General features: G+C 48.4%; 2 protein-coding genes across 3 annotated transcripts in view; both read left to right on the forward strand.

Moving 5' to 3' along the window:
* Tacc2 (transforming acidic coiled-coil containing protein 2) overlaps nucleotides 1-12,120 on the forward strand; it is a 194,192-nt gene extending 182,072 nt beyond the window's left edge. The window contains exons 22-26 of the mRNA XM_042054163.1: nucleotides 1,394-1,437; nucleotides 6,757-6,917; nucleotides 7,117-7,223; nucleotides 7,529-7,649; nucleotides 11,637-12,120. Coding sequence (XP_041910097.1) covers nucleotides 1,394-1,437; nucleotides 6,757-6,917; nucleotides 7,117-7,223; nucleotides 7,529-7,649; nucleotides 11,637-11,702 — 499 coding nt within the window. The 3' untranslated portion in view covers nucleotides 11,703-12,120. The remainder of the gene's footprint in view (nucleotides 1-1,393; nucleotides 1,438-6,756; nucleotides 6,918-7,116; nucleotides 7,224-7,528; nucleotides 7,650-11,636) is intronic.
* Nucleotides 12,121-22,715: 10,595 nt separating this feature from the next.
* Nucleotides 22,716-25,735, forward strand: part of Btbd16 (BTB domain containing 16) — a 48,547-nt gene continuing 45,527 nt past the window's right edge. Inside the window, exons 1-2 of one of the 2 annotated variants that reach the window (XM_038310087.1) lie at nucleotides 23,695-23,762; nucleotides 25,311-25,314. In XM_038310087.1, the coding sequence (XP_038166015.1) occupies nucleotides 23,695-23,762; nucleotides 25,311-25,314 (72 nt within the window). Of the gene's footprint in view, nucleotides 22,734-23,694; nucleotides 23,763-25,310; nucleotides 25,315-25,735 lie in introns of those variants that run through there. The other variant, XM_038310094.1, reaches the window with a different exon arrangement.

Genomic DNA, 25,735 nt, shown 5'->3' on the forward strand with positions numbered 1-25,735 from the left:
GTAACATAAGCTCCTAACGGCTGAGCTGTCTCTTTAGCTTCTACACTTAGAATAACACTGTACATGAAATAAAGAATCCAGTCAGATAAATGTGTAGACCATGAAAGTGTCTCCCCCGATTCCAGTCAGCTTGCGTTCCTGTGTACGTTTCTAGCAGCAAGCAAAACACATAGAGCAATGGTTCTCAGACTTCCTAAAGCTGCAACCCTTCAATACAGCTCCTCATGCTGTGATGACCCCAACCGTAAAGTTATTTCGTTGCTACTTCATAACTGTAATTTTGCTACTGTTGTGAATCGTAATGTAAATATCTGATATGTGATCCCCAAACGGGTGGTGACCTACAGATTGAGAACCACTAACCTGGATGATCACAGCCTGTTTCCAGGTCATCATCACATATTCCGGAAACCTCATTCTAGCTCTACTTCTTCTCGCTGCTTCCCAGTACTTCCTGTTGCTTCCCGCTGCTTCCCAGTACTTCCCGTTGCTTCCTGCTGCTTCCCAGTACTTCCTACTGTTTCCTAGTATTCCCCACTACTTCCCACTGTTTCCCGTTGCTTCCCAGTACTTCCCACTCTCCCCCCTGCTTCCCACTGTCACTTTCCTGATGACTACATTGACCAGGTGAACCCTGCTCTTGCAGAGGCTGCTTTCGCCTCCTCACAGTTCATCTGGGGAAGTTGCCAGGAATGGTGGCGCATGCTTTTAATCCCAGCACTTGGAAGGCAGAGGTAGGCAGATCTCTGTGCGTTCAGGGTCAGCCTGTTCCATATGCGTTCCAGGCCAGCCAGGGTTATAGTGCAGACCCTGTCTCACCCTTCAAAAAATAATAATTATTATTATTAATTTAAAAACACAAGTTAATAACAAAGAGCATCGTATTTACTTTGAGGAGCACACGCACTCCATCAGAGGAGACAATACAGAGAGAATGTTAGGGAACTTCAAGCGCGAACACCAAGAGAAATCAGGGAACGCTTCCTGAAGAGGAAAACATTTGAGTTAGACCCTGAGAAACAGATTCTGTGTGGCTGAAATAGACAACCTGGGCTACACTTGGCATGAGAAAGCCTAGATCAAGGAAGAGCTTGTCTGTCCATGTTAAGCCACTGTGTCCGTGAGCTGGCTAGTATGTGGTCAAGCTGGTGGAGGCAGTGAGACCTGGGTGTTGAAGGCTCCAGTCATCAGGTGGAAGATGGGGCCTTTGGTCCACATAGTGGGCTGTGGAGATGCTGCAGGTCTTGAGCAGTGTGCGGATCGAGGGCTGTGTGCCAGGAAAGCCAGCCTGATGACTGAAAGGAAGAATACAGAGGGTGTGAGCCTGACCTGTAGGGTGGAGATTGGCGCCATCCTGTTACCACAGCTCAGCGTGCCTTTGCCTTTCTTCCAGGAAAATCGTGGCTGAATATGAGAAGACCATCGCACAGATGATCGGTGGGTGTTGTGACCGGGGTGATCAGGCCCAACTGTGGGGAGCGGGGAGGACAGTGGGGATTGGGCTGCAAGACTCAGGGGCCAGCTCCTCTTAAAGCAGCTGTGCTTGTGACCGTACCCTGAAGAGACCCACAAGAATGGGCTTCATGCTACCCAGTGTCTCTGTTGCCCTCACTTAAACAGCCGGGGTACTCTACCATGTCGGGACAGAGTCTCGGTTTGGCCACTGGGATAGGTGGGGGTTTTTGGATTTTGTTTGCAGAAAAGCATAGAATTAAAACCCCTAATCCCTAATTTAGTTTAGAGTCAAATGATTAAATATCCATATACTTTAACCAGTGGATTTAGGGCTAGAATGGAACCTGTGGCAACTCCCTACCCAATACCCTTCCTCTGTGGCTGGCGAACCCTGTTAGCCAATCCCAGCTCTCCCTGAGATAGGACACCTCTATCAGAACACTGCATCCCTGGCAGCCAGAGCTGACAGATGCTTAGGTCTGCAAAGAAAGAAAGACCTTCCTCCCTCCCTTTCTTCCTTCCTCCCTTCCTCACATCCTCCCTCTCTATGATGAATGTCTTGGAGACAATCCAAAGTCCAGTTTTTTATAGTAATAGTCTTGGGGAACTGGTGTTCATGTTGATTTATGTCTAGCTATCTGTTTATTTGCTTAGGTTCGTGATAATCCATTTTAAAAAATAATTTTACCCACCTAAGGATTTGTGGGGTAAACATGCAAGTCAATGTCAACCAAGTGCTCGTGCTGGACATGCATGGACAGGTCCCCTAGGAAACCCCCTAGCAAATGTTTGGTTTTTTGAGTTCCACCTATCTGTAACTTATTTCAAAATAAACAGCACAGTAGTCCTTGAAGTAGCAGGAAGGCCAATGGCTGAATGGCTCCCACTCTCAGGAGTGCAGCTGTGGCTCACATTAGTGAAGCCTTCACCTGGAGCCCCCGACACACATGCAGCCCTATCGATGTGGATGTATTACATCAGAACGAAATATATGGGCACATGGATGAGATAAATACTTTCAAGCCCTGGGATCTGTAAGTGCTGGCAAAAGCACCGGAGAGGAGTGTTTATCTCTCAGCGTGGAAAGGGTTACCAGACCCTTGGGACGCCAGTGTCCTTGAGATGCAGATGTGGTGTTGAGGGGGAAGGTGTGAGCTTTGGCTACTGAGGGAATGCTGCCTGCCACAGCCAGCTTGTTGCACGCAGCTGGGGACTTGGAGAGAAGCAGGAGTCCACCCTGGAGGACTCTAAGCATAAAGGGCTTCTCTGGCTGACCTCAGGGCAGTCTGCCATTGTGGTAATAGAGAGGTTACTAGATGCCAGTACCCTCTTCTTGGATAAAGTGCAGCTGTCAGAAGTTAGAGCATTTCTGTCTTCGACAATCGGAGACGTGGGTATTCAGGGGCAAGGTGTATTTCCTATTTAGACTCTAGAGGAGTTTTCTCAAGAGAACCCCCAGAATGGCTCAAAGAGACTGCTGTCAACATCCCCAGCTTAGGAACATCTTCACTTGGAGAACAGCCCTGCTAAGTGTATAGTCACTAGCCCTACTCACCAGCCTCTTCCTCATTCACTTTCCAAAGCTGTTCTAGTCAAGAAAAATTGTATGTCAGTTGCTATGGAGGGTCACTGGGTGAGACCACTAGATATTTCCGGGTCCACATAGACAGCCTGTGTGACATGACTGGGAAGGTGGGTGGACCTGCTTGCCATCTAGGAAAGCGAATGTCTTCACTTAAAGAAACATCCCCGGGGTCTCGTCTGGATCCCGTGTTTCCATCCCGTTTTCATTCCATCTGCCCAGCAAGGAGAACCCGGGCCTGAGAGCTCGGCAGTGTAGGGCCAGAGTGAGAGTGGAAAGGTTCCGAAGTGGACGGTGGTTCCTCTGAGCCATGCTAGCCCTTCCTCCACGTGGCTTTCCAGTGTTCCACACCTCCTCATCCTGCCTCACCAGCTCCTCTGAAGAAAGTGTGCCTTGTTAAAAACTCAGTACTGGCTCCTTGGAATTTAGGACCAAAAGGAACCCCTGTGCTTTCTGCATTCCAGATTGTTGCGATTTTTTTTGTTTCTGCTTTCCTAACAACTGCCCTGATTATCTGTTTTGCTTCCATTTTCTGTTGCTTCTTCCCCTTTGCTTGCAAAACAAGCAGGCAAGCCCGGTAAGTAAATGCTCCCCAGCCCCACCCCGTCTGACCCCTACCCACCGCGACCCTTTGTGTTTTGTTTTTCTGGTTTGGTTATTTTTGCTTTGTGTACTTGCTGCATCTCCCATCCGATTTACTAGGGATTTGCCTGCAAACGCCAGAAAGCCGTATCAGGGTTGTGAGTGCAGTGTGCCTTGGGCTGACCCTGATTTCCTGACTTTAAGAGCCTAGCTTCATTGGTCACGCAGAAGATTTGTGCTGCGTTGCCATTGTCTGGCTCTCCTGGGAACTGGGCAATCCTATTTCTAAAAGTGACAGAAGGAAAGCTGAGGTTAGGTGACATCTTAGATGCAGGAAATCGGGTGGACTCTGATAAATGGCTCCTTCAGCCCATCTGGTGAAATGTATCTGTGACCACAGATCAGCTCAGAATGGACATTGTACGGCATGCTGGGAATAAAGGGAACAGCTAAAATCCGGGCAGTAAAAACTAGTGGCACTCGCAAATGCTCTCTTTTAGGAGTGTGGATGTAGCAAACAGATTACTCGTGTTAGAAAGTTCTCTGTATTTAGAAGGCAGTGCATCCCAGGTCATTGTGACACACCGTCCCACCGAGGCGGGAGTGATGTTTCTAGGGACAGGGATATGCTGTTGATAACAGGTCACTGACAGTTCCTGGGCGCCTAGATCTTTGTATTCATTCTCATTTTCAGTCTCCCCAAGTGCTATGGGCTAGAAACACTGCCATCTCCTGGTTCTGGCTAGGAGACTCAGTGAGTTTGAAAACCCCGCCCAAGGTCACGCAGCAGAGAAGTATCAGAGTTGGGGTTCAAATCTGGTCTGTTAGATTCCAAAGCCACTTCCCTTGGTAGCTTCTGGCTGCTGCTGTGAATACTAAGAACCCTGGGGTGACTGGAGTGGGCTGGGGGAACATCAGGCATCTCCTAGGCCAGTGGTTTTCCTGGCAGGGCCCTGGGCCAGCTACATCTGAGTCTCTTGTTACTTGTGCAGACTCCAGGCCCTGCCCTGACCTGCTGGGTCCAAAAGCAGGATGAATAGGCCTCCTGCTGGTGTTAACACATGCTCGCCTCTGACAGCCGCCTTGATTTGTACGCAAGGCTTGGGGACCACAAAATGGCAGAGCTTTTCAACATGTTTCTATCAGGCTTGGAGCTAAAATTCAGTCCGTGACCCTACCAAGACACACAGCAGTACTATGCCAAACTTAAGACACAGCAAAATGCTGGCCTATCAGAAACGGAAGGACAAATAGCCCAAATCTGCACTTGCTGGTCCTGATGGGAACCGTCCAGGTCCATCATTGCAGGAGGTTCAGGTGGAATTTAGTCATGGTTATACTTTTGTCTTTGGATTTGAGCCTGGGCTGTGCTGCATCTCAGTGAACCAACACTGTTGTCCAAACCCTCTTTTCGCCTGCTGTAAGATGGAAACAAGAAAACCTTGTACAGGTCACTGTGCAGCTGCCCTTGTTTGTGCACCGTGTGGATCACGTGGCAGCATCATTTGTATGGAGGGGTTTTGTGTGCCCAGAGCAGTGACCCCAACAGGCCCACTGTCAGCGCCTGAGGAGAGTGGCCAGGTTACTTTCGGGGGCTGTGTTACTTTGCCATTGCTTCTCTCAGACACCTGACAGGCAGGCTCAACTGAAGGGAAGATTTTGATGTTTGCCTAACAGTTTCAGAACAATCCATCCATCGTGGCGGTGAGGGCTTGCAGTTCATATTTTGGCAGACAGGAAGAAAAGAGATACAGGAAGAAGCAAGGGCACTACCAGTCCCTAGGACTTGGCCTCAGTGACCTGCTTCCTCCAGCTTTGCCCCACCTCCTACTTTCTGCCACCTCTAACACCACCACATCGTGAATGCATTTTGCAAGGTCACGGTCCTCACGATCCAAGTGCCCTTCAGATTCGTTCACGGGCGCGTCCAGCTGTGCTCATCTGTGCATTTCTCATTCTGACCAACCTGCCAAAATTACCATCACAAGAGGTAGTGGGAAGCCTTGTGTCCCAAGCCTGCAGTGGGGGAAAGTTGGAGTATAACAGAACCAGAACTCACAAGGGGCCCAAGCACACATGCAGACACAGGCATGTCTTTTCACATGACAGATGGACAGGAAGTGGTGAGAAATCTGAGACCAGTGAATGGGGGACCCTTGGGAGTTTCTGAGCTCTGGGGCAGGAGCTGCCTGAGGTAGTGGAGCTGTCGGGCTGGAGTAGGCATGTGGGGTTCAGCCTAGGTTTTATTCTCGATCCAAGAGGAGGTTTTTACAGGCAGATTCTGAACAGAGGAAGATAGCATCGTCTGCAGTTGGTGCTGGCAGCCGCCGCTGCTGTACAGCCCTCTCTCAGCCGGTCCTGGACAGTAGGTAGCACCCTCCCAGGTGACCTGGGAGTGACAAAGATCTGCTGGGCTGCTTGTTTTCTCCCGGGAGCTCTTAGTGCTGCGAATAGAGGCTAGGGGGTGTCATAAAGTCAGCTGTCACCAGGAAGGTGAAGCGTCCCTTGCCTATTCCATCTGCACCCAGGCTAAAGGCTGGGGCGCAGGTTGGAAGCCGCGTTCATGTCAGAGACAGTTTGTCCCATAGTGTAGAGACATCTGACGTCATTGTGGGGTGGCTGAGGGCTAGAGGGATGGGCGAGAACAGAGCTGTCACTCAGGCTGGTACCAGTAACTGAACTGGGCCCTAGTGGAACTGCTCTGCCTTGCCGAGGAATGAACTTTGCAGATACTCCCTCGGTTTGCCAAGAGTCCAGGCCTTGATACCATTTTAGGGAAGAATTACCCCTAGGGTCCACCACAGCGCCTTTAATCATCTTCCCAGAAATACAGCAGAAATACAGTAGTAACGTGTTCTGTCTGACTCAGTGTGGATCTGCTTAGTGAAGGAAAAGTAGACTCACGGGGTCTCCATTGTAGATGTGCAAGGGGCCGCACTGAGCAGGTTAAAGACTGACTCTTACGTACCCCACACGATGCGCCGTGGCCCCAAGTCTTTGTTATCAGGCCTGTGAGTTTTGTCCCATTGGAACCCTCTGGGAGGGAGGGCTCCTTCCAAGGAAACACTTGCATTGCACTAGTAGACGTAGTTTGCACTGAATGGGCCCCACTGTCTGACTTCGGTCTCTCCTGCCAGAGGATGAACAGAGAGAGAAATCGGTCTCCCACCAAACTGTGCAGCAGCTGGTCCTCGAGAAGGAGCAAGCCCTGGCTGACCTGAACTCTGTGGAAAAGTCTCTGGCTGACCTCTTCAGGAGATACGAGAAAATGAAGGAGGTCCTGGAGGGCTTCCGCAAGGTATGTCTGCCCAGCCGGGTGAAGTCAGGGTGGGGGTGGGGAAGCAACAACGGTTGGTGGGGGAGAGATGAGAATCCAGGAAGCCCATCCCGAGCCTTTGTGAACAGGACCTCTGCGGAGGTTTAAGGAGTCAGATTTGGCTGTTCGGGATGCTCTGGTATGCCCCTCAGTGTTTCTTCTTGTGGCCCTGCCATACTAGAATGAAGAGGTGCTGAAGAAATGTGCACAGGAGTATCTATCCCGAGTGAAGAAAGAAGAGCAGAGGTACCAGGCCCTGAAGGTGCACGCGGAGGAGAAGCTGGACAGGTAACTCACTATTCACGTAGGCCAGGTGCTCCAGTGGCACTCTGACATTGGCTGGCAAAGGGGTAGCTAATCTTTATGACTTGGGCTAAGTGCTCATTCAACCACTGCCCACTGAGATAAGCGAAGGATTCTGTTGTAATGTCGGGGGCACCCGAAGCCCTTACACATCATGACAAGGGTGGGATTCTTAGTGTGCCTATGTTCAGGCTCTAGTTAGTGGGACTGGACTCAGACTCTCTATTCTGATGTGGGAGGAGGGAGGGAGTCCATGAAAAAATCACCTACGGTGCTCCTTGTTCTAACAGGGCCAATGCAGAGATTGCCCAGGTCCGAGGCAAAGCCCAGCAAGAACAAGCAGCCTACCAGGCCAGCCTGCGGAAGGAGCAGCTGCGAGTGGACGCGCTAGAAAGGACGCTGGAGCAGAAGGTAAGAGGGTCGGGGTCAGGTACCCATAATTGCGAGACCACTCGCTGGCTCTTGCCAGTCTATCTGGTAATGAAGGCTGGAAGGCTGGGAGCAGGACTCCAAAGCAAAGCCAGAGAGAGCAGCTTCCATGTAAACTCATGCCTGTCACCATACCTGTATTAGGTCCAATTTTTTTTTTTCCCTTTCTGGGATGGCAGCCCATATGGTGTTTTTTCCACATCTCATTCTTCCATGGCATTTTTTGTGAAGTATTTGTCAAACACTGTCGGCAAGCCAGGCATTGCCCTTGAACCTCTTCAACTAACATTCTTACTAGGGAGTAGGTGAGGAGCCCACCAGTCCCCTGACAGGATGGGCAGCAGCGGGGTCAAGCACGTTCAGATGTTCTCTGGGTGTGTGATCAGCGGGTGGACCTCCTGAGGCCACTGTGTCTAGGTTTCCTGATTTCCAGTGTGGTGCTTAGCCTACTGGATGCAGTTTCCCCGGATGTCCCGGTGAAGACCTCTGCCATCCCAGAAACATTCCAGTTCCATGTGGTCCAAAGGGGGCAGGGTGTCTAGGCTGAGTTTCAGTAACCTTTGCCCTGGTAGGTACTGGCTCTGTCCTACTAGGTGCAATCAGAGAGAGCCTAGTTGGTGATGAAGCAGCTGCTCGCACACTCCACCAGTCGAATGGCCTTGGCGAGCCTCGCTCTCTATCTCATTTCCTTGGTCCCCTTTAGTCCTGAGATTACTGAGATGAGAGAATTTCCCTGATATCAAGTGTGATACTAACCCCACCCCACTTTAAAAAAGAGAAAGAGAAAGCACTTGTGAAATCCTATTTAGCCCCATCTTCTGAGGATGCACAGAGTACTGCTGGCCGTCACCCACAAGAATTATGTTTCAGAAAGAAAAGGCTAGACCAGTGCCATATGCCAGCTCCTGCAGCCTCCTGGGACTTCTGGGCTCTGCTGGTTGTCCATAGCAGTCACCATAAAGACAGGACACAGCTGCAAACCCACGCATTTGTTTACTCTTTGACAATCACCGAGCATCATTGTGGGGTTACCGATGAGTCTTTGTATGTTTTTACAGAAGTAGAATGTTCCATTAAAATAAAGACCACATTCCCCAGTCGGTCTGTGCGTCCGGGAAGTTATCAGTGTTCCCCACCGTATAGAATCCATTTGAGATGCTTTTAGATGGCCATGCTGTGTTAGTTCCTGAGGCAGGAGCCAGGGTGGATGTCTCCGAGGCCCTTGGCCTGATCAGAACTGCAAACGAAAGTGGTGGTGGTGTGTTTTCTGGTAGATTGAAATACACAGATGCAAACAAGGGGATGGCACGGTTTTGGATAACAGCAAAGACAAGATATATCTGCAAACATAATTTCATTCTGAACTAAGCTCCTGGAGGAAGACATTAATAATCATGGTGTTTGCCCCTGGAGGGCAGCAGATACATGTAACAAACAAGGCTTATGGATACAAGTAACAAAGCACGAGACTCAGAAACATTCACCAGGGCAGGTGGGGGTGAAGATGCTGGGCCCCATGATGGGGCAGTTTGCCCCAGTGGTGGTTGAAGGTGCTGGTTTTCACCTCATCCTGTGTGGATCTCCAGGGCTTCCACTGTGAACTGCTCCCCTTTAAGTCTAATAGACATGGAAACAAAGCTATGTAGTTGCAAATACAACTTGAGCCTGTGTTCCAGGCTGGCCCCATCTATTTCTGTCTGACTGGCTGTGTGATCTTTTTTTTTTTTTTTGGTTTTTCGAGACAGGGTTTCTCTGCAGCTTTTTTAGAGCCTGTCCTGGAGCTAGCTCTTGTAGACCAGGCTGGTCTCGAACTCACAGAGATCCGCCTGCCTCTGCCTCCCGAGTGCTGGGATTAAAGGCGTGCGCCACCACCGCCCGGCTTGGCTGTGTGATCTTATGCACAGTACTTAACCTCTCTGAGGCCCAGTTTCTTCCTTTGAAGGGCCAGTGTGAGAGCTGAGGGGTGCCACGGTATCTGGGATGGTTTTAGCTTGGTGATTGGCATGTGCTAGGCATTCATGACCATCGGTGGAGGTAGTGGCCAGGGCTTTCAGCATCTGTGTGGGCTGAGGCCTAAGATTTACTTTTTTGGCAGGAGGTGGGCCATGGCCTGGCTGCTGGAAGACAGGGCTTTCCCCCCCCCAACCCCCCCGCAGCTCAGGTTTCTCTCCTGCATGGGCAGGGACTGTGGTGTGGAGTGTTGGAGTCCTAACCCAGGGACAGCCATGCACTGACTGAGCTGGGACCGTGCTGCAGGAGGTTCTAAGAAAGGGCCTGGCGGAGGCCAGCCTTCCTCAGCTCCTCAAAGGAAAACTAGCTGTGTTAGATGCAGGTTTTCCGTTCTCAGGGAGGGTCGCTGGGCACTTGTGCATGAGCAAAGACAGCCTTGGGCTGCTGGTCTCTCAAGCCTTCGCGGAGAGCCATATCTGCGGGCTGTCTCCCAGCTGGATCCCCTTCCTACAGGACAGGAACTGCTGCCCTGATATCTGTGCCCATGTGTGTAGCTGCCTTCAAGGATGGGCCAAGGGTGGCTTCTGCACGAGAGTTGTCTTCCTCTGCCTTGACTCCTCCAGGACAACCTGTACCACCACGCCACCTACTGGGCATCTTTTAAGTAACATTAGCGTTCTTCCAAGTGGGTCTTTGTCAGGAAAACGGTGAACCAAGGTCAGCTCTTCCTCACCCCAGACCTCAGCCACCCTCCGCTGTGGCCTGCTCACCGTGTCTTCCCATTTACACAACTCCACATTTTTTTACCTCCTCTCATTCTCACCTACGTATTAAAGATAAAGGAAGCCAGGGTTCAGGATGGCTGTGTAACTTGCCCAAGCTCCCCAGCGACATCATAGCTAGGATGTAAACTCGGTCCACTTCCAGTTATTTCCTCTCATTACTAACCTTAGGGGAGACCGAGAGACTGGGTAGGTGCTGTCCCCCACGAGGAGACCAGTGTTGCCTCTGATTGACTGGTAATAGTTGTTGGGGGCAGGGTCTCACTGTGACCTTGGTGACCTGGGACTTACTGTGTAGGTCAGGCTGGTCTCAAACTCAGAGAGATCCTCTTGCCTCTGCTTGGCGAGTGCTGGGCTTAAAGGCCTGCGCCGCTACACCTTGTAGCTAAATGTTTTTTTCTGTCTCACCTGGTCCTGCGGGACTGGTTTCTCTCCCGCCCATCAGTCCCCACAGCCACTTATAAAATAATCACCCAGAGGCTAATATTAAATATAATTGCTTCACCGATGGCTCAGGGTTATTACTGGCTAGCTCTCTCTTTTCTACTAACCTGTGTATCGCCATGTGGCCACAGTCTGTTCTGACATCTTTCTCCTTAGGCTGCTGCTGGCATCTCTCTTCTTGGGTGGCTGTCTTGCATTTCTCCTGGCCCCACCCTTCTTCTCCTATATATCTGTTTGAATTTCCTGCCTAGCTATATTCTATCTTGCCATAGGTCAGAGCAGCATTAATTATTGACCAATAGAAACAATATATTACAGTATACAGGAGGACATCTGCACCACCACTCCTGGTCTATTTTTCCTTTTCTTTTTGGTGTATGTATGTACATTTTGTTGCTTGTGCGTATATTATTTCGGGGCTACCCACTTTGTATTGGGTAACCAGTTAAGGGGGCTCATCCATGGAAGAAGCTAATTCATTATCCAGCAGTTGTTAGTTGCCTATAGATCCCAGGGTTTGAATTCAGACCCTTCAGCTCAGAACACAAGCACTTTGACACCGAGTCATGGCCTTAGCCCCATGACTGGCTTGGTAGCCTGGGACTCGCTATGTAGATCCGGCTTTGGTCTCAAACTCACAGAGATGTGCTTGCCTCTGTTTGTCGAGTGCTGGGATTAAAGGTGCGCGCCATCACACCCGGCTGTCTTCTTTCCCTTTTTGGTATGCATATGTCCATTTCTGTTGCTTGCGCGTGCACTATTTCAGAACCCCTCTCTCGTCTTTCATTTTCAGAACAAAGAGATAGAAGAACTCACCAAGATTTGTGACGAACTGATTGCCAAAATGGGGAAAAGCTAACTTGGAACCAAGCGCTTGGACTTGGCCGTTGCGTGCAATACGACCGTCAGCACACTGTCGCCCTTCCGATTCCGTGGACAGGCTCTCTTCTCACTTTATATGCACTACTGTGTTCCCTTTCTAAGTAAGGTTGGTTTGACCGTATGCAGTGCCGAGACCTACCTGGATTCCTTGCTATCCATTTGCATTTTCTAGTATAATTCATAGCAAGTTGACCTCAGAGTTCCTGTATCAGGGAGAGTGTCAGATTCTCTTATAAAAAAAGACAAATTGCTGACCTTGGCATTGTCCTTTGGTGAGCAGCATCTGATGTGACATGAACATATGCAGCCTGCATAGGGACTCTTGCCTTAAAGAGTGTATAATTGATCCACATTTGCTGGTTGGTTTGGTTTGTTCTTTTTTTGTTTTTTTTTAAAAATGCATGTTTCAAATAAAATTCTCTATTGTAAATAAATTTTTTTCTTTGAGTCTTAGCAGCGAGCGTGGCTGTAAATTATTTTCTGGGAATGGCTTGAGTCCTTTCTTGCCTTCATTAAGTCATATTAGGTTTGGTGTCTGCCTCTGTCTGTGCCCCCTTTCTTCCTCCGCTGATTTAAATAGCATTTCCTTCATTACCATGTCTAGGTTTGTAAGAGGAAGCAAATGAGAAATATTGACTCGGGCTTAAATAATTAAGTGGATCTATTGGATTAGCTTAGATTTCATTTTTACAAAGCCTCAGCCATTAGGCAAAAATCCATTTCCTTTTATTATTGTGTGAAGGAAGTAGAAAGTTGCCAGACTTTCTTTCCCACCCCTTGGTGCATGACCAACCCTGAAACACGACCTACTACCTCTACATGGGGGTAAGAATGACCCAAAGACCTCTGGTGGGAGGCAGCTACTTAGCAACCTGACTGCAGCCAGGCTCCCTGATGCCCTGACCTGGACCTATGACCTACAGGAGACCTAGGGTAAAGGATGAGATAGGGAGATATGGAGGAGGTAGAAAGGAGTTGGTTTTCTGGGCTACAAATTCCTACAAACATAGCAGCTGAGAACTGCAGAAGTTCCAAGTCAAGATGAGGTCGGGGCAGGCAAGGAGGACCCATTCCGTCCCTCCTCCAGCTTGCCGTATCCTTGGCAACACTCCAACCCCTCAGTTCACACCACCTTCTCGACCTTTCGTGTTTCTATGTGTCAAACACTCCCTTGTAGTAAGTGTTCTCACTCCAGGCCTCTTTTTCTTATTTTGAGACAAGGTTGCTCAAACTGGCCTTGGACACATTCTGCAGTCCAGACAGCTCTTGAATTTACAGTTCTTCCGCTTGAGCCTCAGACTTAGCTGGGCTTACAGGTCTGTGTCTCCATATCCAGTCCTCTCTAAGGATACCATGATTAGACTTAGAGCCAATCCAGAATGATCTCATCTTGAGATCCACAGTTCCATCCGCAAAGGCCATTTCTAGAGACGGCCGTATTCACAGGAAGCGGGGACTAGGAAATGTGCATGTATTTAATTTTCTTTATTACGTCATGTATCGGTGTGTGGGTGAGGCCAGAGGACATCTTTGGATACTCGCTGTATCACATGTGGAGGCTTAGGATGACCTGCGGGTATCAGTTCTCTCCTTCCACCGTGGGGGTTCCAGGGATCAGAGGCAGGTAGGTCACTGGGACTGACCGTGAGAGCCGGTACCCACTGGGGCATGTGCACTGCAGGATGTGTGGTGTGAGTGAGTGTAAAAGACAGACCGAGCCCGTGTCTCGGCTTAACTGTCCCCCTTCTACCGCAGGCACAGTAGCTATGAGTCACTCACTGTAGAGGTCCCCACTGCTGTCAGAGTGTCTGGGAGAGAAGATGGAGTAGAAGTCTCCGCTGTGACTAACAAGGTGGTTGTTTGTCACCTGTATAGGGTTGGTCCATCTCTTCCGGGGCCCTTGGAACATCAAATAACAGACCATGATCTCCTTATCTCCTTTGCTTTGGAGTGATACCTCGAACAGAAAAAAACAGGTTAATTCTTGATTCTTGAACTTGTCTTTTGTTTTCCCTGTAGATGGGAGCTGTGTGCTCATTTTTCCAGAAGGGGCTTTTTTTTTTTTTTTCTGCCACATCTTATACTGAGACAGGGTGTGGCTAACATCCCACTTGCTGATTAACACGACCTTGAACTCCTTGACCTTAACCTCTCAAATGCTGGGGTCATAGGTATGTGGCATCGTGCCTTGCCTAGCTTCCTGTGTCTTTGTATTTTATTTCCTCTTCCTTTTAGTAGACCTGCTCGACTTTTGAGCCCTGCTTTGGAACTCGGGGAGCTGATGGAGGCCACTGTGTGATTCTGTGTTCTTTCAGACAAGCTTACGCAGAAAGTCTGTGGTGGTTTGAATGAAAATAACCGGCCTAGGCTCACAGGGAGTGGCACTCAGAGGAGGCGTGCCCTTGTTGGAGGAAGTGTCTAACTGGGGCTCAGTATCAAGCAGCTGTCACAGTGTCATGTGATAAATGTTTGATTCCCTGGCTATTGGTTTATTAAGAGGTTCTGGTACGTTTTTAGGAGGTGAGGCCTAACTGCAGGTAACTGGGGGTGTCCCTTTGAAGGTTCTATCTGGACTTCAGTCCCCACTCGTTTCCTTTGCTTCCTGTCTTTGTCATGGGCTTCCACCCTTGTCCCGTCCCTTTCTTATCGCCACCATGTGGGTGCTGGGAACCAAACACAGGCCCTCTACAAGAACAGTAAGTGCTCTTAATTACTGGGCCATCTCTAGCTCAAAGCTGAATTCTTTGGCGTGGCTTACCTGGGCTGAAGATGCCACTGTGCTCCGGACCCTGGTTTCTTAAACTGGGTCACTGTTCCCATATGGTTTATATAACTGAATGTGGGGATTGAGAAAAAATTGACAATAATAGATTTCTGAACCTGCAATGCTCAAAAAATTAAAACTCATATGCATAAGTCTAAGACATTTCTGGCTGTCTTGTTGCATTTTGCAACTTCACTGCAGCCTGGGTTCTGAGCTTGCAATATGAGCTGTGCGTACCATGCATGCAGGCTGATGCACCACAAGATGTCAGCGATGCAGCCTTCCACCTGAGGCTGCCGTGACAGGCGACAGTGTTTTTACTGAAATGCAAAGTTTACTGCTCTGAGGGTTTCACTGTGGAAACGATGGCTTTTATATTTCCCTGCCATCACGTCTCAGAACCCAAGTATCTGATTAGCATTTTGGAGGTCGTGTTATTTGGATGCTTGATTTTTAAATGGAAACTGAGTTGTTAATTTAGGCTTCTTGAAATTCCACTAAATGGATTTTGACATGGGATTGGGACAGAATTTCCAGCAATTTCTTGTAAGGGCCATTGTGCCTTTTGACTTTGTACTGTGTGTTCATGTGAAGGTGTGTTCCCCGCATTGATGATTATAAAATCTAAATATTGACCAGCTCTGAAAAACATTGGAGATAATTTAAATTGTGCAGTATCAAGTATTCAACCAAGATCTCATTTTTATGTGTAAATAAATAAGTGTGCCTTCTCACCAGTCCGCAAACTTGCTTTCATCCTTAATAAACAGTGAACTATGTCTTCCAAACAAGTGTTTCAAAATAAACTTCTTTGTGGTTTGTTGCTGGTAAATGTCTGATTTGTATACCATTTATATGCCCATATACACAGGCCCCTGGTAAGGAGAAACCTCTCCTCTGGTCAACCGCTAGGAACATACAGTAGGGTTGGGCAAGTTGATTGTGGTTGCAGTGGAGTAGGAAGTCCACCAGGGGGAGCTGCAAGGTATCTTTAAAAAGACCTAGAAGACAGGAAGAGGCAAGCAGAGCTACCCTTAGAAGCCAGGACTGAGACATTTGATCCTTGCTGTGGTTCAAAGCAGTTTCAGGTTTGCCTGTGTCAGGCATGCTTACAGAATGGTCTCGGTTCTTTTTGATTCACCACAGTCCAGGTGGCCTGTCCAATGCTGATGTCTTGTGACATTGTTTATAGCCAACGCCCACTTGTGAGATCCAGGTCAGCTTTGGGGCTGTCCTGTTGCCTCTCCCCAACAGCCAAGAAACCACATTGAAATGTCTTTTTTTCCCTTCTCTCTTCCTTTCTTTCTCCCTTTCTTCCTTTCTTTCTATTTTTTTTCTTTTTTTGAGACAGTCTCATATAGTCCAGGTTAGCCTCAAATTCATGATGTAGCCAAGGATGACCTTGATTTCTGATCTTCCAGTGTCTGCCTTCCAAGTGCTGGGTTACGTGTGCCACAGTGCCCTGTCCTATGCAGTGCTGGAGACTGAACTCTGGTCTATACCTTTGAAAGTGTAGGAGGTTTATTGCTTAGAAACCTTCCAGAGTTGGTACCGGTGCTGCTTAGTTTTATGTCAACTTGACACAAGCTAGAGTCGTCTGGGAGGAGGGAGGCTCAATGAAGAAAATGCCTCCCCAAGATCCAGCTGCAGGCAAGTGTGTAGGACATTTTCTTAGTGATTGATGTGGGAGTGCCCAGCCCATCGGAGGTGGTGCCATCCCTGGGCTGGTGGTCCTGGGTTCTATATGAAAGCAGGCTGAGCAAACCATGAGGAGCAAGCCAGCAAGCAGCACCCCTCCATGATCTCTGCATCAGTTCTTGCCTCCAGGTTCCTGCCTTGTTTGAGTCCAAGTCTTGACTTCCTTCAATGAAAGACTATGATGTGGAAGTGTAAGCCAAATAAACCCTTTTCTTTTTGGTTTGCTTTGCTCATAGTGTTTTGTCATAGCAATATAAACCCTAACTAGGACAGTATCCATACCTAACTGTTCCCTGGCCTTCGGTGTATATATACACCCTATGGGGCATATGGACCAACCCCTGGACTGCTCCTTGCCTGGCTCCAGGCTCATTTTCCACTTGGTCACCTCTCTTCACTGGGGTTGCCTGCTGGGATGCTGCTGTGCTGACGGTGAGAGGCTGCAAGAAACAGCTGTGCTTGCTCCTCCCCTACCTGCTGAGGGACTGAGCGGTGTGCTTCCAGCCACCTGTCTTCTCCTTTGCAATGCTGAAGGACCGCGTCAAGACAACACAGAGGAATGAGACTGAAAATAGGGGCAATCACCTTCCTTCTCTCTCCACTTCCTAGAGGGAATTTATAATCCTCCTGCCTCAGCATGTCTTCTGGTATACAAGGCTATTCCACAAGCCCAGCTGTCTGTGCTCCCTTGAGGCGTACTGGGCTACTGTCAGTATCTTGCTTGCTTGCTTATGACGGACTGGTCTCAAGCTCCCTGTATGATCAAGAATGACCTTGAACTACTGCCTCTACATCCCAGTGTTGGGAGTACAGGCCTGCACCCAACCCAACATACCTGCTCTAAGAGGATTCTTTTTAATTTCTTGTGAGTTAATTCATCTGTCTTTTTATGATGTAGTTGGAGGTTTATTTACTGTTTTGACTGGGCTGTGCTTCCCTCCCCACATTTTAGTTTAGGTGTATATATGTGTGTGGGTGTGGAAAGGGTGTGTGTGTGTGTGTGCATACATGTGTATTCTATGTATGTGTGTGGGGTGGAGAGGGGTGTGTGTATAGCACTGTGTATTCATATATGTATTGTGTGGGATGCAGAGGGTGTGTGTGTACATGTGTATTTATATATGCATGTGGGGAGTAGAGAGGACTGTGTGCACAGCACACATGTATTCACGTGCATGAACAGCCACCTCTCTGCCTTCATAGACTGGCTGTATGTGGGAAATCCTTCACCAACAAGCCTCAACAGTGGTTCTCGGGCCTCACCACCCATTTCTAGAGATGCACCTTTGCCTGAGCGTGTGCACACAGCTTCCCCATCACCCCCATCACGGGAGCTACCATGCTCTCTGTAGGAGCTGCTCACCTGTGTCTCTGCAGCATGGCAGGAGCGCTGGCACTCCAATAAGAAGGTGACTCTTTGTCACCAATCCCTCAGGAGCCAGGATATGCCAGGTGAGACAAAAAGCAGCCCCTGTACATTCGCCCAAAGCTGGAATCTAGTTATGCATCCTGTTCTTCTTTTTCCCTCCCAGAGGCTGAGTCCTAGGACTCAGCAAGTGGATGCCACCAAGTAGAATTTCCAGGGAGGGACGTTAGAGCTCTTTCCATTTATGTGCGTTTGTTTTTGTCGTTGGCGTACATACTACTCAGCTCCTGAGAAATCCGTGAAGCGTGCACGCTGAGGACTCTAGGGTAAGCTGAAGGCTCTGAGTCCTTGAGTTGTTACAGAAAGTGCTCAACACTTTCTGTCATGGGACACTTCCCCAGTGTGGCCACTAGGAGGCGCTCATGGATTTTTTTTTCTCTTAGCCAGTAATGTCCTAGGAGTGGTAGGTACTCAGAGGATACATGAGATGTCAGGAAGGTTCAGGTTCTTTTGTTTCCAATAATACTTCTTCATTCCAGAGAAAACTTACATGTGGGAAAGTTTGTGGCAAAGGGGAAGAAGCAGCATAAAGAGGGCAGATCTGTCCTTCAGAGCTTTTGTGAGGCACTTCCTTATACACACAGATCACTCAGTCACACTGTGGCCTTGGCACTGGGTTGCGAGGGAAGCAGCAGACAGACTCAAGGTCAGAGAGCAGACTGTGTACTATGATGGAGGAGTAGTTAAGGCTCTAGAAGAGGGCATGTAGCTTGTTCCCCCGCAAGAGAACACAGCCTGCTTGTAAGTCTTGTGCTTGGAGGCACTAATGTCAGAGTGCCTGGTTACACTATCCATCACTTTCCCCCACGTCAAGAAACACAGTATCAGCCGGGCGGTGGTGGTGGTGCTGGTGGTGGTGGTGGTGGTGGTGGTGGTGCAAGCCTTTAATCCCAGCATTCAGGAGGCAGAGGCAGGTGGATCTCTGTGATCCGAGGCCAGCCTGGTCTACAAAGAGCTAGTTCCAGGACAGGCTCCAAAGCTACAGAGAAACCCTGTCTCGGAAAACCAAAGAAAAGGAAAGAAAGGGGGTGGGGGGAAGAAACAGTGTCACCATTATCAATAATACACAGGGATGTGAGGGAAAATGTGTGTATATACATAACATGGATATTGATGTAGTATTAATGAAGGTTACTTTTGGCCATGGAATTCAAATTACTTTTACTGTCAAAGTATTTTGGCGGCCAGCATGGTGGTACATACCTGTAGCTCACCCCCAAACTTGAGAGGTAGGAAGAGGGGGATTGCTGCCAGTCCAGGCCTAGCTGAGTTGTGCAGCGAGCATGAGACTGTCTAGGGCTCTGGTCTCAATTCCTTTCCCTCTGAGTTTTTCTGCCTCTGAGTTTGTCTCCTCTCTTTATTGGATTTATAAAAGAAAAATTAATCCAATAATGCTTTGCTCCTGGAGTGTAGAGAAGACCACATCCTAGCCAGGAGCACAGACTCTCCTTTGGCCCCTGTAAGCCCTGCACGTCCACTTGAAGCCTGCTTCCACCTGGCCACACACTGGGAGAGTGGGCAGATCCTGCGCTGGGCTCCTAACCCCTGCCTGTGCCCTCACCCTGTGTCCCCTGTCACCAAGCTCCGCCACTGAGCATCCCTTCCTGACCTGTTCCCATAAACTTGGATGACAAAAAGCAACAGAAGATTTTTGGACCCCACTTCAAATCCATGTTTCTTCTAATTCTGTGCATCTGAGCACACCGGCGGTGTCTTTGAATTTGCCTGCCTCCTCGACCCCTGCCCTCTGGATTCTGCCTCCACCCCCTCTGCAGAGCACTTGGGTCTGTGGAGGGCTCTGTGAGCGGCTATAACCTCCCTTAAAGCACAAGCCATTGAGCACCAGCTCCTGCCCAGCTGAGCCATAACTGACAGGATCAGCTACGAGCTGCCCTGGATCCTCTTTTACTGTACTCCCAGTCTCCCAATCCAAAGAGCACCCCAGAAAAGAATGCACCCCCGGGAGCTACTCGGGGAACTAGAGATGCTCCTGACACAAATGTGAATGCCGTTCTAAACATGCACACAGCAGCTAGGTAAAAACCCCAGGTCCGTGACTGTACAGAGACATACATACATGCATGTGTACATATATGAGAAGGCATGGGCTCACATGCAATGCTCATTTGTATGCAAGATCAGAGCTGTATCTCCAATTCACCAATCCTAGGAGCTCTTTTTTCAACACTTTCTAGAGGCCATGTTTGGTTATCGGGTTCCTGGGATGGGTATAGATACTCACAGGACTCTCCACATAGCCAACCTCTGCAAAGGGTCTGAAGGTGGAATCCAGAGGGCAGGAGTTGAGCAGGCAGACAAACTCCGAGATGCCTCCAGCGTACTTGGGGGTTTATATTTTCTAGAACATAATTGTGGGTAGACGAGAATTGCTGTCCTGCTCTCCTTTGTAATTTACCTGACTTCCAGGAGCTCACGAGAGAAGCCAGTCTTTGGCCTCCCAAGCTGCCTGACTGACTTCAGTTTTCTGTCCTCATCAGGGTCTCTGTGGTTTCCAGGGTGATGATGGTCCAGAGATTTTCTAGACCAAGGTACCTAGGGAACATGGCTGAGGGGGACTTTGACCTTCTACCCTGGCACCTGATATGAAAAGTCTTGATCACATCCTTGACTTACAGGCAATTCTTAGGAAAAGCAGAAGAAAAAAAAATCACCCATTATCAAAGTAACTCCTTGGGGTAGTTTCAATAATGGAAAATGTGATTTTTATTGAAATATTGTTTTGTCAAAACATTTCTGGATGCAGAAAGCTAAAAACAGAGTGCCCCAAATGGCAGAGCTGGGTAGGACCTTAAGTTTCCCCAGTGGAAAGAACCAAAGCCTGGAGGATGAATCCTCCAGGTGACTCGGGCACTGGAAGGATATTGATACGGTCCCCTGAGCAAGTATAGCACTCTTGCCTCCAGAGGGAGGCTGGGTGAGGAGCTGTCGCTCACAGTGTGTCTTATGACAGCCTTGTCTCCCCTCAGCAGACAGCTCAAAACCTCAAGCTAACACCAGAGCTCAGAACAGGAAGTCCTTGGAATCTGACTGCTGTTGCCATGGTACCCACAACTACCCCAGGAAGTCAAAGGCAGGCTCCCCCAGCAAAGTATCTCATCCCATAGGGAAAAGCGGTGAGCCCCAGATGTCATGAGAGCTTTCAAGATTCAGGCTCAGAAGGTGCCCAGCCTCCAGCAATCCCAGAATTCAGAGTTCAGTGCAACAATCGTTCCTCCGCTCCACACGCAACCTTTGTGAACACCCGCTCCCGTGGGCAACAGGACTTCAGAACTGTAAGTGGGACTGGTACCTCACCCACAGCAGAGACCAAGGGCTCGCCTAGTGGTGGGAGGGGCTTGCATGTAGCTCCACCAGAGCAGGGAGGCACGGCAGAGGTTCCTGGCTGGTAGCTGAAGGAGAATCACAAACAGTTTCCTCGCAACTAAAGCCCACCAATCACACAGCTCCCAGTGAGACATAAAAAAATAACAATACATTTTGATGCCCTTGAGATGCCCTGGGATTCAAGGCCAGCTAATAAGATACTTGAGTAGAAGCAGGTGTTGCACAACAGCCTCCCAACTGAAATGAGCCTTCTGTGTGGAGGGTCCAGCAGAGCCATTTCTTTCTGTGATGACCAGCTCTGCATGAAGTCCACACGAAGCCCCCTCCTCTCTCCTTAGATGTCTCTGGGCCACACTGAAGACTCAGAGCTCTTATCTAAAACAGTAGGCAAGGGTTTTAAGCTAGGGAGGTGGAGGTCATTCTGACCTCTATGTGGAAAACAGGTCAGAGAAGCAGCTCTGTATTCCCCAGGTTGTGGGCAGACACGTGGAAATCCAGCCGTGAAAGAAAACGTGTGCACATGTATGTATGTCTGTGTGCATGTGCTGCACACGCACACGTACACACATGCGTTGCTGAGGAGTCAATCTAGGGCTGTGCACTTGCCGTACTACCGTTCAGACCCATTCCCACCCAGGATGCTTTGATGTACAAGTTTTTAAATGATAATCAATCAAATAAAATAGAGACACATACAACATGCTTCCCATGCCTAATTCTCACTTAAATAATTTAGAAAATACAAACAATGAAAAACCAGATGGTATGTTGAGAATGCTGCATACCTGTGAAGCCCATGGGACAGATATGTTAGCGTAAAGCTTTGCGTTCCCAGCGCTGTGTGTAGCAAGCGCCAGGGCAATGCTCAGGGAACCTCAGCAGCTCAGTAGGAGACAGCAAAGTCCATGAAGGAAAAGGTACAAGGTAGAATAACGAAAAAGGTCTCCCCTTTGATGCTGCCAGTTTCACATAGCAGGGATAATGCATAACCCAGAGGTCATATATCTATTTCCTAAAGGTTGACTCAGCTCAAATCCATAGGCTAGCTCTCAGTTTGCAGAGAGATGCTTCGGCCTTGTGAATAGAGTGATGGGTTGTAAAGCGGAGTAACCCACTGTTAATAGTTAATCTTCAAGCTGCTGAGAAAGCTGCTGACAGCCTGCTCTTATTCTCCTAGGCTTACAACTTTATATTTCTTTATTTCTACATTCCTTATTTCTGGAATATACATTTTAATTTTTTTATTTTTGGACTCTTCATGAAGCCATCTGTCACCAGATTAGCAAAAATCATACACTGATAAGCCTAGTACTTAAAAATTGATGCTAGGAATGCAAATTGTGGCAACTTTTGGTCAGGTGAATTGGCATTCATCTATTATAATTAAACAAGTATAATTCGTAATTCCATTAGAAGATGTGGTTTGTAGAAATAAATGCAGTAGCATACAAAGATATATGTTTAGATATTTGCATGTTTGTGTGCCTAGGTAGATAACATACATGCATAAATTAATATAAACTACCAGCCTTAATAATGTGTGTGTGTTGCTCTTGCTGTTTATGGGAATAGAACACAGGAAGCGATGACTAATGATAGGGGACCTATTTTAATGAAGAATGAGGCACCCATTTATGAAATACCATGTAAACCTTGTCAAATTTTCTTTTTTTTTTAAAGATTTATTTATTGTGTATACAGTGTTCTGCCTGCATGTACACCTGCAAGCCAGAAGAGGGCACCAGATCTCATTACAGATGGTTGTGAGCCACCATGTGGGTGCTGGGAATTGAACTTGGGACCTCTGGAAGAGCAGCTAGTGCTCTTAAGCTCTAGGCCATCTCTCCAGCCCCTGTCAAATTTTTCTTTGCACTGACTCAGCTGCTACTTTTGCAGTGCTTTCTCTTTGTTTGTGTGTTTTTAATGTGCTTAATTTTAAAGAGAAAGACAATTCTGCCTGCTCATATGGGATGGAAATCCTGCGAGGCGAGGTCATTCCCGTCTTCCTCTCTACTATACCTCAGAAACAAGCAAACCTTCCTGAGTTCACACGCAGAAGGTGCCTGTAGAAAGAATTTGGTTTTTGCATACCATTGATCAAATTAGTTTCTGTTGCTTGTCACCAAATTGCCCCAATTGCGGTCAGAACCTGCAGAAGAACGAGTGTTCTGTCAGTCCTCTTCCATGGTCCTTAAGCCAAGGTTGTCACAAATCTGTGGGCTCCAGTGCAACCTGACTCCACCTGTTGTCGGGGGCTATTGGGGAAGCCTCCCCTTTGTCTCCTGAGCCAAATGAAGAATTACGTGCTCACCCGGCTTGCAGCCTTCTGTTGTTCTTTATCCTCTCTCGTTGTCAAGAGGATGAAGAGCAGCGTGTGCTGCCCCCTCTGAGTTGCTTTTCCAGCCCGATAGCATAGATCTATCCACAGATAAGCCTTTGAGAACCCGGGCTTGGGGATGGAGCTCCAGGCCAGAGCTCTGGCGGACTATGAGGCCCTACATTCAACCACAGAACAAGCTAACAGCAGAAAGCCTAGATACCATCTTGCTTTGCTACGTGACCCACATTTGAGGCTTTCTCTTTATTCCTTTTATGGTAAAATAGAGATTCTTTAGCTCAGTCTCTGCTACAATGTTCTGATGAGATGCTGCAGGGACGCGTTAAAACGCTCAGCTTTAGCGCTTTTGTCTCCTAGATATTCATCTCTTTCCCTCCGCGTCATCTCCACCGTCATTCATGAAAATGTTGAGTCCGGTAAGTAGATCCTTTCACCAGAAGGCTGGTAATGGCAGGGCTGGGGAGATGTTGAAGCAAAAAAACACAACTCTCACCTCAAAGGGGGATAAGGGATAGTTTATTCTGGAGGCAAATATAGATGATCTTGACTCAGGAACACAGATTTAAGCTACTCTGAAGTCCATTTTCTGGCATGGTAACAGATTCATGACATTGTACATTAACAGAACACAGAAAGTTAAAGATCAATACACCGCCTGGTACTTTGCCATCAGGTCAATAGGTCACACCAGTGTGGGGAAATCTCTGCTCCAGGTGTCTGGGTGAACTGATGGCATTTTGAGACTGTCAATATATTGCAAAATGTTCCACCTGACAGTCACAAAGATGTGCCAGACAAAGAAGCAGGCAAGGAATGACTGGAAGGGGACCGGAGACTGCCCGAGATAAATTGTCATTAGGCTCTGGACCTGCAGCACTCCAACCCCCCGTTAGTCATCGGTGAATCAGCCTCGCAGAATTATCAACATAAGGCATAGTTTCTAGGGAAACTTGCGTTCACGTGGCTCAGTCAATAAAGGGCTTGCCATGCAAGACTGATGGCTTGAGTTTGACCCCCTAGCACCCATAAAAACCTGAGTGTGTATGTGGAGCGCCCCCAACCCTGGGGATGGCAAAAGACAGGAGAATCTTGGGGCTTGCTAGACAGTTGTTCTTGCTGAGTTGATGAGCCTGGGTTCAGCGAGCGACCGTTACTCAAAAACTAAAAAAAAAGGGTGATAAAGAAAGATATCCAATATCAACCTCTAACTGTGCACATATGTTCATGTTCACAGGCATTCACAACACGCTCACACACACATAGTGAGGGATGGTAAGCAGCACAGGGTTACAATGGGATTCCCATGTTTCCATAAGGACCAGGGCCTGCACCACTGAGGGCTTCAAGCTTGACTGGCCGACCACAGGGAAGGGCGAGTCCAGCCAGCACTGTCTAGAAACCAGAGAGCAGCCCCACCGCTGAACTGACCCTTGCCAGCTCCTCATGACAGCAGGGCCACAGCCAAAGTCAATCCACAGCTTACGGTCACCTACCCGGGCAATATACAAAGACACACTTCCTGGACTGTTTCAGTTTATCCTCTTCTAGCTCCAAAACTAAGATGGTATCATGATCACCATCTCTGTCACCATTATTGTCACTGCTACCACCACCATTACTAATGTCATACCATCATCACCAGCACCAACACCTTGCCACGTATTACTGAGATGGATATCACCATGACCACCAAAATCACTACATCATCACCATCCTGGCATTGCCACCAGTCCCATCACTATTGCCATTAACTTTAATCATCCTTCCCATCTCACTTCACCACCCTAACTACCTACCAGCAGCACCTGCACCAACATCGTCATCCCGACCGTCATCACCATCGTCACCACTGCCATCAACACCAGCGCACACACCACCACTGCTAGTGCCATCATCATGGTCACAGTTGTGACCACAATCCTTATCATCATCTTTATCACCATTCCCATTTAAGTTAATCCCCAACTTAAATGATGTCTGAGGGGCTCAATAGGCTAGGTGACTTGCCCATTAGTAGGGTGGCAATAATAGGAATTAGACTGGGATCCCACATCCCACATTTCCACTATTCTCTGGGTGCCTGGATGGCTCAGGATCGATGACTTCCATTCCCATGGATCCCTCATGGCGGGTTTTCCTTGCTATGTCTTTGAGTCATCAGTCTGAGGGTTGGATTCCTGATAAACGAATTGTGCTGTAGTCACACAGTGCAATATTATTCAGCCTTGAAAAGGAAGGAAGCGCTGATACATGAATGAATCTTAGAAGCATGGTAACTGAGAGGAGCCAGGCACAAAGAGCCAGACATTGTGAGATTCCACCCTTACAGTATCCAGTGTGAGCAAAGCCGGAGTCAGAAAGCAACTTAGTGCTCACCAGCAGTGGAGGGAGGGTGATGCTTGGGGAGCCTGAGGATGCAGGGTCCTTTGGTGAGTGATG

The sequence above is a fragment of the Arvicola amphibius genome, chromosome 1 (genome assembly GCF_903992535.2).
Source record: "Arvicola amphibius chromosome 1, mArvAmp1.2, whole genome shotgun sequence".
In the NCBI taxonomy this organism is placed as follows: Eukaryota; Metazoa; Chordata; class Mammalia; order Rodentia; family Cricetidae; genus Arvicola; species Arvicola amphibius.